Source organism: Amblyomma americanum, chromosome 3 (assembly GCF_052857255.1).
Source record: "Amblyomma americanum isolate KBUSLIRL-KWMA chromosome 3, ASM5285725v1, whole genome shotgun sequence".
Lineage (NCBI taxonomy): Eukaryota > Metazoa > Arthropoda > Arachnida > Ixodida > Ixodidae > Amblyomma > Amblyomma americanum.
Genome location: NC_135499.1, coordinates 161,683,350 through 161,698,303, shown reverse-complemented (window position 1 = coordinate 161,698,303; position 14,954 = coordinate 161,683,350). Strand labels below are relative to the sequence as shown.

Genomic DNA, 14,954 nt, shown 5'->3' with positions numbered 1-14,954 from the left:
CAGAAGTCAACTGTGACGTCGTAACCACCGAAACAACACGAAAATTTATTTATCAGGCACAGGCAAATACCTCATATGTAGCTATCCCATATGTTCACAAATGGCTTGTGCACCGCAACGAAGAAGGAACACGCAAGTGTCCTTATTGGATATCCCTGTGACATATTAACAAGTGTCATGTACTGTCTGGGTCAAAAGTTTCCAAGAGGCGTAAGCAGCAGTCGAAGCCTATTATCCGGTGAGTTGAGATCACACCTGTACAAGTGAAAGCCGGGCTTCAGCCGTGTGGTGGCGAAATTCGATGACAGTTGACAGGCTTGGCACGTCTGCGCAGGTCACTTTTTGCTAAACCAATGCATCCCATGGAACTGCATGCATATTAGAATGGTTCGCACACTCTGGTGTTCCTCATAAAAATCTCAATTTTTTTTTTCCTGCCTTATGCAAATCGTAGCGTGAGCCAGCCTCATGGTTTACAATCAAGGGGTGACGTTTGCTATGGTTTTAGCACAGCAAGCCTTTCCTAGCACAGCCAAGCTGTGGGAACTCTGCATGTCATGAGCTGCCAGTCCGTTGCGCATGTCCATGCAATAACGGTACAAGAGTCTCAGTTCTTCACTGCAGCCAACTTCTGCTCAGACAGATGGCAGTTAGGCACTGACATGTGAAACCAACAAACTAAGTGCACTCTTGTTGGCCAAAGAGCAGCAGGAACTGTAGCGTAATAGCAGTATGCCATAAGCTAAGCGTCTACCTACTGGCCACCAATTAACCTGACCAGCTTAGTAATATGGCTGTAAAAAGTTCTATGGCGGATCAATTCCACTTCATGTACATCGGTAAAAAGTCAATGTTAATATTTTCTGTCATTATACCATAGAATCCCTGACACACCATGGCTGCTCTTTATAAGAACCATATTAGTCTTCTGCACTGCCTCAAAATAAATGTGACAAGTCTATGCAATGTTGTGCATGAATCATGCATTCACCAAGAGGGCAGGCATTATTACACTTAGTAAGATTTACATGACAGAATGCCCTTTAAAGACTAATCTTCATACTGTGAACTATCACAACGAAAGGTTGCGGTAGCTTTGATGCGTTTCCCATTGATGTTACTTCGGCGACCTTGTTTACTTCAGTTTACAAGTTGCCCAACAGGCCTACAAGCCACATGGCAGGAATTTCATTCCAAAGTTTGCACCATTTTTTTAGCAAGACTCAGACTTACACAAATAGAAAATATCACTTTTATTTTTTCTTTACTTTGTAACAAGATGAAAAACTTTTCCCTGATAACAGAATTTGTACAGAAAGAAACTGAAAAGCCATCACTGGTGCAAATATCACAGTGCAGTGCTGTGGCTAGTGGCTCACTGCAGAACATTTGAGTAACCATGGCATTTAGTGCTCATCCGTACTACAAACAGGCTGCACTTTCATAAAAACTACAATGGGCATTGAAGAAAGCAATGTATCCTATACAGCCTTGTTATAGAATAACGCATCATACACATTTGTTCATAAATAGGACTAGGAAGCAGCTATTACAAAGAAGAAAAATCACAGGCATTTTTAGCTTTAACAACTTTTGCTGTGAGGAAAATGGACACTTCAGTTATATAATTAACATTTCAAAGGGGGCCATCTAAGATTCACCAACCACAATTGTCAAAAATAGTGGCACTGAAGTTTGTTATGATAAAAAGTCTTCATATTCAGTAAATATCAGCTGCACCGAGGTGAACATTTCTATATCCTTATGTCCCCAAGAAAAACCTAAAAATTTATAATTAGAATGCCGCAAGCTGAAGGCAGTATGAAAAGCACTATAAACATCTGAAGCAAATGACAAGCTATAAAGTTAAGAATGCTCACTTATAAGCTAATTTTAGACCATCCTTCCTGAGAAAAAAAATATTTTCTCAGAGTATATACAAGCAACTTAACAATTTTCTATACCTAAAACTTCTCACACATAAGCAAAATAATATCTCAGACATCAATGCTTCAAAAGGGATTACCATCCTGTCCATTTAAAAGTTTGAGCATGCAGAAAAAGGCACCGAGATTACTTTATTATATTACTGGTACATCACTGCGGGTCTAAAAAGGAACGTATGTGCCCTGCTACAGTGTCTGGAAAACTCATATGCAGATGGTGGTTACCTTCTATATCAATAATTTTAAAGGTGCGGCAGCTTTGTGCAAGGGCGTCAGACACAATTTTTCGCTTTGCAGATGAGCCACCAAAGCCAGGAATAGCCACCAGTGCCAAAAGATTATTGTTGTAGCCTTTGCAGTACTCTTTCAGAGCAGCACTGTCACTGCGAATCCAGTGAATATACTTTAGCCTGGCATCTTTGGTCAAGACATAACGGCCATCTCCAACAGACTTGCAGCCACGTTTCATCAGTGTTCTGACATTGTCAGGCAGGTAACCGAATGCTGTTTTCTCAGTGTAAAGTTTTATCAGCTGTTCTTCTGTGTACACGGGTGGCCTGCTAAGGTCCTTCTGTTCAAGGCGCATGTTGCCCTCTATTATACCCCTGAAAACTTTTGCAGCCCTGCTTGCTTGCTCGTAGATGGGACCAAGAGCATCAATCATCACCAAATTTTGGAGCTGAAATCAAGAATAAAATGATATTATTCAACAGAAGAACTATAAAAGGTAGGCACAATGCAGCATTAAAAGCTTGCTTGGAGCACACATTAGTAGGTACAGTCCATGCAAACGATCTGGGACCAAAAAAATGCAATTGCCTCAAAATTCTTGAAATCAAGGTTACTTTACACTGAATTTACATTTTTTAAGAGCCTCTGGCCAGATTTGAACATTTTACAGGAGCAAGTGCAGTATGCAATCAAACTTTGCAAATATTACAGCCAGGTGCACTGCAAAAGACAGCTAAGCTCAAACCAAAGCCCGCTCATGCTCCTTGACAGCCACTTTACCTTTCACCAACAGTGGAACAGGCACAATCGAGCTAAAGAAGGGACCCAAAGAAATTTATGTGGTTAATCCCTCCGACTGACAGGGAACCGGCTATTTTATGCTCTAGCTGTGTCATCCCTTTTTGAACCTAAGAAAGAAGCACATCAGCTTTGCATTTTGTGTCCTGCTTTCTAATTTGCTGGCAGCAGAGGGGACATCGAGTGCCAGGTGACTGCTTCCAAACCTCAACGGCTGACTCACAAGCATGCAAGAAGAGCTCACTTATGGAAGCCATCATTTGCGCTCATTGCTTCCGCATTACAGAGAGCATAATTGAGTGACTGCACAGCCACTTTTGTTTCTTCGAGGCCAATGCACTGAGCCATAATTCTATTATATTCACTTGCTTTTTTTCTTGTGCAGCACCTTTATTGTGCTTCTCTGCACACGGTCCCTGCAGAAAGTACAGTCGGGGACAAAAGTCTCCGGACCTCGTGTTCCCTTAACGAAGCCGATAGCTCTATTAATAGCCGGCGGCTGGAGACCACACTTGTGGAGATGAAAGAACAAAATATTGACTTTCACCTCCACAAGTATGGTGTACGGCCGGAGTGTAATAGCCCGTATAGGTATGGGCTTCCTTTGAGGAACACGTGGTCCAGAGACTTTTGTCCCCGACTGTACAAGTACAGCCACAGTGTGATATTGTTGCTCACAAGTTACAATACTCTGTAGTGCTGTTGTGATAATCCAGTTTTAGCACTGCTTGACTTGCAGCCTGCTATAGGAGAAGAGTTGATATGCACCTGACAGGCTGCAGAAGGGGCACATAATGCAGAGTTCTGACATACCTTTGAGTCTCCTCTTGGAGAAAAGCGAAAAACATTTTGCTTGAGGAGGCTGGTGTGAGCGAAAAACTACCTAGGTGGGGACAGCTCAGCAAAACTGCTTGATTACAATGGACATAACTCTGCTATTAATGAGTCTTTGCAATAAATTTTTGTTTCAGCGCATTCCTTGAGCAGTGCCTTAAAGCAGCAGAGTAGAGGAAAAGAAAAAAACAAAAAACAAAACCTGGCCTGGCCTGGTAGTGGACCAGAACAAAGCCCTGAATGATGCTGCTGATGATGAAGGATGCCCACAACGCTCCACCCATAGCAAGCACTTCCCAACTAACCAGTATAGTCCCCGAACAAGTTCTACTTCTGTATGTACTACCAAGGAGTCCTACAGCTTGGACGCCATTGCTCCCTGTCCTCATCACTCTACCTACCTCTATCTATACAGCCACAACATAGGGGTAACTGCACACTGAATATAAAGTAACATTACAACTCCCAAACATGCTGCTAGAGCACTTTATGCAGATCATTAGTTGCTTTACACGACGGACTTTGTATTTCGCATTTCGCACATGCTTCCAAAGCAAAAGTGCAGTAAAGGCACTACATACCGTGCAAAATCTCATATTCAATTTTTGCATTTTGTTAACTTCTTTGAAAGTAACTTTTTTCCATGATTTCAAGATAGCTTTGGCCAAACATTCCTGTAAAACAACTATAGTGTTGTTCACGCATAAGCTTGACCTTATACTTGATCACTCTTCTGCACCTGACTTAATGTTTCTAGAGTATCCGAAAGCATTTCATAACGAGTCTCATAGCTTATTATATTCTAACTGCACAAACAAAATCTGCATCTCTGAATTTTTGTCTAGCTTGAGATTTCTTTCACTAACCACTCACAGTCTCTTTTAGTTAATGGTGTAGCATTGAAGCCAAGTCCAGTTCACTCAGGTGTACTGCAAGGCACTGTGCCTGGTCTTTTCTTTATAGCTTACATAAAGGAATTGTCTTCCTGCGTGTCACTTGACATCCAATTTTTGCTTACAACAGTTTAATATTTACTGTAATGGCTTGTGATGACAACGTAACCAGGCTCTGGTCTGACCTTAGCACTTCTTCTTCATGGTGCAATTCATGGTTAATGGAACTGAACGTTATTAAGTGTAAATTCATGCGTGTATCAAATTTACTAATGAACCATTCACGTACTCCCTTCATAACGCGTCCCTATATTCTCTATCAACTTACAAGTACCATGGCTTTCATATCACCTCTGATCTCACTTGGAATGTTCACACTGCACACATACGTAAATAGTAATGCCAGCGGAATGCTAGGTTACTTACACTGCAACATTTCTAAATCCCCTACTTAAGTAAAATTACTCCTTCATAAACCTCTTATACAAACCAAACTTGAGTATGCCATGCCAATCTGGGATCAAGGTCAAATAAACCTAATGCAGTCAAGCGATTGGAATATGCTCAGAATAATTCTACTTTTTTCAATCTTTATAACCTGAACATAACCTACTGTGTTCGTTCCTTTGATTTTGTCCTCATCATTTTGCGCAGTGTTTTTCTTTCTTCAATCATGAACAATGTTCTCCTAATTGTGTATTCATACCATGAGTTACAATCCTTGTCATCTCGTTCCGAAACATTTTGCCTGCAACATTTTCATAAATTATTCCATCAACTGCAATTGCACATTGAATTTATCTCACTGTTTCAACATGTACCATCCAAACCAGATCATATTCATAAAGTCAGAATTCTGTAGGTTCCATGCACGGTCTTTTTTACCATGCACATCCATCAAGTGGAATCACCTTCTTGGCGCTCGGATGCTGACCTGAAAGATGTGGGTTCTATCCCGGCCGCGGTGGTCGAATTTTGATGGAGGCGAAATTCTAGAGGCCTGTGTACTGTGCAATGTCAGTGCACATTAAAGAACCCCAGGTGGTCGAAATATCCGGAGCCCTTCAATATGGTGTCCCTCATAGCCTGAGTCACTTTGGGACATTAAACCCCCATAAACCTCTTGCCTTAAGACATACCACCGCAGGTGATCAATTATTCCAGGACGCCAAAGCTAACATTGTATAACTAGGAGTCATTTTTATATTGTTCTGCCTGTTAACTCCACCTGGTTAATTATTTTTTTTCTTGTATCTGCTACCCTCTACAATGCCCTAATGGCCCTGAGGGTATACTTTATAAATTAATATTACTTAGATGCCCAATATTACGACAAAGAAAAAATTTCACACCTGGCTAAGGTAACTTGCAGAAGAGAGCACTTGTTTAATACTTAATGCACCAGTCTGGTCCCACTTACATGAGATGCCATGTGCAGTCAGTATTAATATGAAGCTTTTGCTTTGGACAAGGAAGACTAACAGAGCTTTCTTGGCATAATGGCCGCTTGCTCTCCGATAATGAGTGACTCACAGAAGGATGAAGAAGAAAGGTGTTCTCAAGTATTCTGTTCAACTTCTTGTAAAGTAAAATGTGATGCAGCAGTTTAATTAAAGCAGGTCATTAATGAGATCACACACGTACTGATCCTGACTACAAAAAAAAAATGAAACTGGGACTCTCCGAGTTATATCCCAACATTGCAAGAATGCTGCGATGTTATAAAGAATTTAATGTTGCAATGACAATTAAATGCCAGCAGTTCTTCTCACTGCTATTTAATACTGCCTGACAGCAGAGAAAGCAGGGAAAAAATGTTGCACGCACCTTTTCAGGGAACATACAGCCAAAGTGCAAGCCCACATGGCCTCCCAAACTATGTCCTATAATGGAAAACTGAGTCCACCCAAGATACTCGGCAGCACGGCAGACATCGAACCAAAACTGGATTGACATATACGGAACTCCTCTGGGCAAGTGTGACGAAAGGCCATGGCCCGTGAAGTCTAGGGCCACTGCGTGCCACCGAGGGTCTAGCCTTGGCACAACGTCATCGAAGCTTGATGCATTATCTTGGAAGCCATGCAGCAGAAGGACACGACGATGTGGGTCTTCTGCTGATGTGGGAAGCCACTGTTTTGCTGCAAGGTGGCCATATGGAACGGGAATTTGAAGTTCTCGGATCTCACGTTCCACGAGTGGGGTACCACCGGAGGACTCACGGCACTGACTGACACCAGCGTGGCAGCTGAAGGACCAACATCTATGCAGCAGCTTTGTGGACCTGGGTACAGCGCACAACACAATCGTTATGCGTCACATTTAAGTAATCAAACAGATCGATGAAAACCTCACACACTTAAAACAGCACCTGCCAGCTCTCAAAGAAATTTTCTGAGATAAACAAGCATGTGACTCAATGTGGCAGTAAGAATTAAAAGAAACACATATCAGAAGAAAATAAAACACACCCTTGGCTTGAGCTTACCACAACTTTAAAATATGACTTTGTACCAGTGCTGCCTTGATAGACAGTGAGAGAGAATAAAGATTACACACTCATTATCAAGGCAGCATTATTTTGAAGGTCATTTTCATGCATTTTAGTTCCACTATACAAAACATTTAATTAAGGACTGCACTTAAGGAGCATTTGTTCCCTTTCTTGACAACAACCAGCAATGCCAGCATTTTTTGCAGCACCGCAGAATGCTGAGCTGCAGAAAATGTCACGCAAGCCACACATCAACAATAAAGTGCACTCCTATTTATGGCACTGTGCCAAAAATGAGATGACAATTTGTACAGTTAAGCTTGCTAGCTAAACACATTAATCAGAAAATGCTGTCACAGCTTTGGTTTAGGCATTAAGGTTAATCCCACCTTCTCTCTCCCCTAAATGTGGAGAAGGGATGCCCTCTCTCCCCTTTTCCACAAGTGAAGTGTGGCAGGTGGCAGTCACTCAATTTAATCAGGTTAAATTAATTCACCAAGTAATTAAAGGGCCTACAACCAACACTATAGATTCCGCAGCAGAATGTAAGGCTATATGGCTAATCCAAAGCTATAACAGCTTTCATTTTAAAAATGAAAGACTGCTTTCAAAGTTAGACATGTAAACATACTCAAACTAGGCTTTTGTATGAACAGTGCCATTCAGGGCATCCCTTTGTCATCTTTGTATTTCCTAAGATATAAGAGATTTAGCACAAAAGAAAGTTTTATTTCCAGGTGCTGAGAAGTCAAAAAACCATATGAGGAAGAAACTACAGAGCAACACCCAAGCTCAAAGTGATCAACAATCAATTAAGTTGCAAGGGCATATATTCATTTCTGGATGAAAGCATCCAACATATATACACATATGTGCTTGTCGCAGAGCGCATGTGTGCTGCTTATTTTTTATTTATTTATACAAACTGCTAATCCCATCTGGGATTGTTACATGGACCAGCAAGAACAAAGTGATAAAGGCGTCCTGTACAAATTATCACCACGTGCGAATGCAGCAAATTATGCAATGCCAACCACACAAGTGGTTCTGGCATCCCTCGTAACCTTAGTCGCTTTGGGACATTAAACCCCATAAAACCAAGCCATAAATAAACAAGTGGTTCTATTACAATTCCACTATGCTTTTGATACCATTTGCAGATAAATTGTGATTCACCAGTAGATTGTAGACAAATTTAAACCACCTAGGGTTCTTTAACATGCGCTGACAATGCACAAAATGCGAGCGTTTTTGCATTTCGCCTCCATTGAAAAAATGCAGTCACAGAGGCTGGAATTCAAACCCGCAAACTTGAATCAGCAGCAGAACGCCAAAGCCATTGTGGTGGGTCCAATGAAGCTGCACTGTCGGAGCATGCATGTGCTGATACCTCCACCACTCTTCACCTTTGCCAGCCAATGAAAAGCGAAGAATGCACTGGACAAGAATGAATGTATTACAACTGTGTCCGAACTATTCCAAATGAGTCTACTCCGCCTTCTGCAACCACAGAAACTAATGTCAGTGTTGCACCTCCGGGTCCCATCCGCAATAGATATGGGACCCAAGTACAAAAAATATAATTAGGATCCTTGAAGAAAAAGCTACTGGAGACTTGTGCACTAGTGACAACTTTAGTCACGAATTAAGCTGCACAAGCTTCTGATGTATATAGCAGTATGACCACATAACATGGTGGAGATTGTGATTAAACCCTTAGTGGCCCCTAGTCGGGCCCCTCCCAACAACACAACATGGCCGCTCCGGTCTACTGTCAGGCACCGCCTGACTAGCTTTCATTGTGGTTGAATTTTGCGTACTTTGCTCACTACGCATGATGCGCCATCTCTTAAAGAGTAAATAAACTTATTTTTCCTTGAGGTTTGGTTTTTTTACACTATGGAGCAGCACTGTTCCTTCGGAGCCTTGGTATATGCAAGTGGTCTGTAGCTCTGTTCACGTGCCGCCGGCAGCAAAGAGTGACCGCATACTCGCCGAGTGCGTTTTATGGCAAGGATTCACAAGCTTTTGGCAAAAGCGAAGACGATTTTAGCAAGGAAGAAAACTATGTGCTATCATCAGATGACTGAGATTGTTCTGACAAAGACGGCAGGAAATGAAAAGGGGGCAGGAAAGAAACGGCGTTCTTCTGCAAAACTTGCAGCCATAATCCAGGACAGCAATCAGGGGAATGCTTTTGAGTGGTACCAAGGAATACCCAAGTATCGCTCAAAGACTTGCGTACCTTTAAACCCCCAAAACAAACATCCCATATGTTGTTCCCGTACAGCTGTTTCCTTTCGCGGTGACCAAAACTAACGATATAGTTTTGGACCGGAACAGCCGCAAAATGGGTAAAGGTTTAAGACCACAACAGTTAATACATTGACATGCATGCATACATGGAGTGCTGGTGTGGAATTTCCCAGACCGCAGGACATCCTAGGATGCAATAAGGCACACAAGATTTTCCACCAATAAGTCAGCATGTGCCAGAGTGGCTTCTTCAAGGCATGATTTCAGATCACTTGACAGGTGTCTGAGCACTGTGGGGGTGACTCGATACTGTAAATAATCACACTTGGCATAAACAGCACACATGCACTGTGCCTTAGTATTTTTAGACCTTGGTGCTTGGCAACTGTACTGCACTTTCCCCTCCCCTAGTAAGAAAACAATATTATAAGGTCACATGCCACCTTATTTGTTCCTCTCTAACAGGCAAAGGATTCTCTAAGACCAGCACTGCTCTGCTTGTGTATTTCCACTGCGACTGAAGCAAATTTTGTCATATCAGCTGCCTATAGGTTTTGTCAATTTTTTATTGTTAACCTAGCTGCTAATTGTTAACTCATCATGATAGGAATGAACTATGCACAAAAACTGTATTCACATGAGCCATTAGAACTGACTGCTTGCCCAGTGCAACAATAAATCACTGCATGTTATGGTTACACATTACAGCCCACCTAATTTAACAATCCTAGGCAAAAATTGACAGATTATGCTACACTATCCAAAACTTATAGAAAAACAAATCACAGGAGATCAATGCGACTGATGTGGCAGAATATGTGTTAGCATTAGTGTTTGCCCTGGACAGAGCAGAGGATGCCAATGAAGGGTTCAGGTCGTGCGTGTGTGTGGCGTGATCCAGTCCATCAATCACTTGAGCGACATACTCTTCCCCGCAATACAGCAATCACAGTGTGACATGCCCTACCCCCCTCTCCACAATTCCCCACTCGCCCCTACATCTTCCCTCCCTTTCAGACCCCTGAAAGTGGAGACAGAAATTTCCCTCTCCTTTTTTCCCACCTACCATCAGTACCCCCCCTCTCTCGTCATCCCTCTCCTTACCAGGGGATTTCCCTCCCTCTACCTACCCACTTGACAGCTAAGGCTCTAGATGGCTGGATGGACAACGCATTCAAGAAGCAATCCTCTCTACCCCAAGAGTTCCCAGGCTAATGTGGGCCTAGGCTGCCTTGATCGCACGACCATACACAGGGCTAATTCTTGTAAGTGCACACCCCATATCCCACACAGACAGCACTTTCACTGGCCAGCAGATAAACCCAGGGGCTCTTGCTATGACGTATTATGCTGACGTTAATGTGATTTACCCTGGCGAAAGCTCCTTGTGCAACTATCGCTGCATAAGAAAATAGAATGTGCTGCTAAAAATAAAATAAGATGAGACTCTGGTCCATCCAAAATGTTGGCACAGACATAGTTTAAACAGCTGCAGCATGGTTACTTACGTGAGAAAACAGGAGACGGAAAGAAGGAACGGACGTGACATAGCATCAGTGGCGTAAATACACATAGGTCATTGAAAGGAGGAGAAGAAGGAAAGGTGCCAATATTGTCAGTACAGTAAGGACGTGGGAAGAAAGAGGCCAATGAAACAATAACATACAATTTCAGGTAGCAAACTATAACAGCATTTTAATGCTCATAGTACAGCCAGGTTCCAAGGCACTTTGATTTCGATATTTGGTGCCAGACAAATTCAGTGCTTTGTAGTGGCTTTCAAAGAATAATCACAAGCCCAAATACAGCATGAGCTGGAACTACCTCCAATAAATAGTAAAAAACAATATGACAGCAGACTGAGCTCTTTTTCAGCTGTATTGAAGCCAGGAATCCCTACTTGCCTCAATGCAGCTGTTATTCGAATCATCCTGAAAGCAGCAAGGTATCCACTGGGCACAATGTTGATCAAAGTGGGGCGAGGGCAATCACACACTGAAAAAAAAAGTAATAACATTGAAACGATAAAAATCCTTAACATTCAAATCGTATGTGTGTACACTCAAGATACGAACCTGATTGTTACTCGTCGAAGCTTGGAGTCCTAATCTGGTGCCCTTAGCTGTATGAGCACGCTTTTCAGGCACGAGCAGTCAGGTGTTGCGACTCAGTGCCTTTTTTTCTTCTACGCCACCTGTGTTATCTCTACCCGTCATCATTGTCAATGTTATTCTCCCTTTCCTTCCCCCTTCCTTGTTGAAATCAGGCCGACCTTTCGGACTTTTCTCGGTTAATTACCACTATCAGTGTGCGCGTCACTAAGTTAAAACAAACACTAAAAGTTAAAGAGCTTCTATATTTTACCTATATTCGGCCAATATTGGAGTATGCTTGTGTTGTTTGGCACCCTCCTACTTTAAATTTAACAGACATGCTAGAGCGTATTCAGAACTTTGCCGCTCGGTTTGTCTCAAGTAATTATGATTTTAACAGCAGTGTTACTAACATTAAACTAACGCTGGGATGGGAGCTGTTACGGATACGCAGTACCAACTCCCGGTTAGAAATGCTGTACAGAATCTTTCACCGAAAAATAAAAATAGATAAAGAAAACTATTTGCTTCCACCGCATTTCAGGTCAAACAGACTTGACCATGGGTGGAAGATTAGAGAAATTAAATGCAAAACTAACACTTATCAAAACGCATTTTTCCCATCTAGCATTCATGACTGGAATCGCCTGCCCCATGAAATTGTTGAGTGCCGTTCCGAGTGTTCCGCGCGTTGCTGTCCGATGTATGAGTGCGCAGTTGGCTTTCTTTTGGCTTTTTTAATCACGCGGTCTTCGTTCTTGTTGGTCCAGCATCATTTGGTCAGTTGGCTTTTTTTCGTCATGTTTTTTTGTTGTTTCATATTTCATTCATTTTGTACTTGCTGTGTCATGCCTTGTTGTATCGCTTTTTTTTTCTTCCTCTTTTTTTTCTGGCCTATTCTTCTGTTATGTATCCTCATCCCCCCTGCAATAATGCCTTCGGGCGCTGCAGGTATTTCCAATAAATAAATAAATAAAAAAGAATATTGCTTATAAATCAAGTGCGCCAGCACTGACTAATTCCTTTCTAAAAAGATTAAGCATGCACGTAATGAGGCTTTAACCGCGTGCCAACCAAAGAAGCATCAAGATTAACCCGAGTCCAAATCTTCCAGCAAAGTACGCTCCAATAGAGTCTCGCATGTGTGTTTCGGCTGGTTCAAACCAACTCCTGCCACTCAATTTCTGACCCTTCACCCTCAAGGAGTGTCCCTGAACGCACATTGCAGGTAGAAGACGTCAGGTGGTACAGGGAAGAATGGCAACGCTCGGGCCGCATATCACAGCAGCGTGCAGCCTATGCTGCACTGTCACCACTTCGAATTCTTGGAACTCTAAACGCGCTACTCTCAATAAAGACTACTGCAGTTTCCGCTCTGAACACTGTGACCACACTGCGAACGAATGCAGATAAAGACTATTCTACCTTTGAGAGGCATTGCACATCGAAGAACTGAAAATAACGAAGTGCAGAACTTACGTTCACCATGCTGATGCAACGCACGCTCGAAAGACACTTCTTTATGCCGCCGGCGCCGACCTTGATGCTAATGGCAGGGAGCTAACACTGAGTAATACCATGGCAACACATACCATGGCCGGTTCACAGAGCACCGCTTGTGTCATGAATGGAATGAGACAAAGTAGGGTCGGTAAGGTATGTTTCACAAAATGCCTGCAAGCGCGCCACCGCTTCCTTTAAAGTAAGAACACACAGCGAAACCGGCGAAACTAACGAAACTGCCGGCCGGCGCTGTCGCGCTGACCAGCGCTGACCGTTGGTTGGCTTGGCTATGGGCGGCGTATGGGCCATATGTGAACTAGATATGTGTATAAATGGGCTACGGCAAAAACTATGAAAGTGCCACTGCTAGACGCAATTTTTTCTGTAATGCATGTTGAAACAAATTGTCACTGATAAATTTTCGTTTCTAATATAAGATAAAGCTGTACTTGGTCAAAAAAAAATAAATGCTAGAAAGAAATCGAAACTGTTCTTGTATAAATTGCGTCACGCGGTGTACGATTGATTGTCGCTTTTTAAATTTTTTTTAAAGCCTACTTAGGAATTTATGTACTCACAGGGAAATGCTGATTAGCCACCGCCGGGCGCCATTTTGGTTTTATCGGTTTGAGCCTTTAACGTCCCAAAGAGACTCTGGCCGCTCTGGCTATGACGGTCGCCGTAGTGGAGAGCGCTACGGATAAATTCGACCACTTGGGGTTCTTTACGAGCACAGACAACGCACAGTACACGGGCCGCTAGCATTTCGCCTCCACTGAACTGCGGCTGCCATGGCCGGGATCGAGGAAGCGTTGAATGGCCTCAGCAGCATATATCTGGGGCAGTTCGAAAATAAAAGCTAACAAATGGCCATGGAAAAATGCAACGGGGCAGCAGATATCTCAGGCAGAATGATTATAACTAAAATAGCACGTATAAATGGCACAGGTGTCCGGCAGTTCGAAAATAAAAGCTAACAAATGGCCATGGAAAAATGCAACGGGGCAGCAGATATCTCAGACAGAATGATTATAACTAAAATAGCACGTATAAATGGCACAGGTGTCCGCAGTACATCTGTAAGCGAGTGCAAATTACCTTTTAAGGACAAGAGAAGTCTTCTTGAGCAGATCACAAGTCTGGCAGGACTGTTCAAAATGTTTTGCCTGCACTCCACATGCAGAGGATAGTGGCAAGGTGTCATCAAACAGCTGCACAGCACATTTTGTAGCTTTCATTCAACGTGATGACGCAAGCCATGGTGCTTGTATGCACGACATTGCTTGCGACCATGATATCCTATATATATATATATGTATATACAAAAATTAAAAATGTGTTAAAGAGCAATAAAGAAGTTCAGGATTCCACTTGTGGTGGAAGTCGTTCTTTCTTTTTGTGTTGTGTTCTGTACCGTAAGTAGCACTTGCACATACATTTCGAACATGATGCACCAAATGGCCCGTGCTACACAGCACAGCTAATGCATCACTATATAAATTGTGTCAAACGCATTGCAGTACCTTGAGTTCACTTTATTTGTAATTAAGCCCTAAATCGGCCAGAACCATATGTTTGTAATGTGCACTTTCAATATGATATAGTCTTATCATCAAAAAATGCTATTCAATTCGCATGAAATAGCAGCTGTTCCTCCTGCTATTTTTACGGCTAAACAGCAGCATCAGCAGCCAACTGGGTGCAAGGGGTTGAATGGCCCAAGCAGCAGGTGTCTAGGACAGGCTGATTAAAAATATAGATGGCCACGAGTATGCACAGCACTACAATGCGCGAGCAGGACAGAATGGCTTCTTTAACAAAATCATGCTGCTGCAATTTTTTAATTCACTTGCCAACTAATAAGACACGTACAACAGGAAGAACATTAGATATCCTTTCAAGCCTG

At 42.5% G+C, this 14,954-nt stretch overlaps 1 protein-coding gene across 2 annotated transcripts; it reads right to left on the bottom strand.

The window, feature by feature from the left end:
• Positions 1-1,229: 1,229 nt before the first annotated feature.
• On the bottom strand, positions 1,230-13,361 carry LOC144125299 (serine hydrolase-like protein 2). Of its 2 annotated transcripts, XM_077658556.1 has the most exons (5): positions 13,025-13,361; positions 11,528-11,657; positions 11,357-11,447; positions 6,530-6,986; positions 1,230-2,625 (listed from the first exon to the last, which is right to left on the bottom strand). In XM_077658556.1, the coding sequence occupies exons 3-5, from the start codon at positions 11,380-11,382 to the stop codon at positions 2,098-2,100; spliced, it is 1,011 nt and encodes a 336-aa protein (XP_077514682.1). In that variant the 5' UTR covers positions 11,383-11,447; positions 11,528-11,657; positions 13,025-13,361; the 3' UTR covers positions 1,230-2,097. The 2 variants fall into 2 exon arrangements, with proteins under 2 accessions (XP_077514682.1, XP_077514681.1); XM_077658555.1 differs by lacking the exon at positions 11,528-11,657 and having other exon boundaries at positions 13,025-13,360.
• Between the last annotated feature and the right edge of the window lie 1,593 nt (positions 13,362-14,954).

Bases quoted from the DNA above. Each gene is read 5' to 3' on its own strand.
- LOC144125299 (XM_077658556.1), bottom strand. From the start codon at position 11,382: ATGATTCGAATAACAGCTGCATTGAG. The intron at 6,987-11,356 runs GCAAGTAGGGAT...CGCTGTACCCAG, and splicing joins CGAATAACAGCTGCATTGAG to GTCCACAAAGCTGCTGCATA. The intron at 2,626-6,529 runs GTGCGTGCAACA...TCTTGATTTCAG, and splicing joins GCTGTATGTTCCCTGAAAAG to CTCCAAAATTTGGTGATGAT.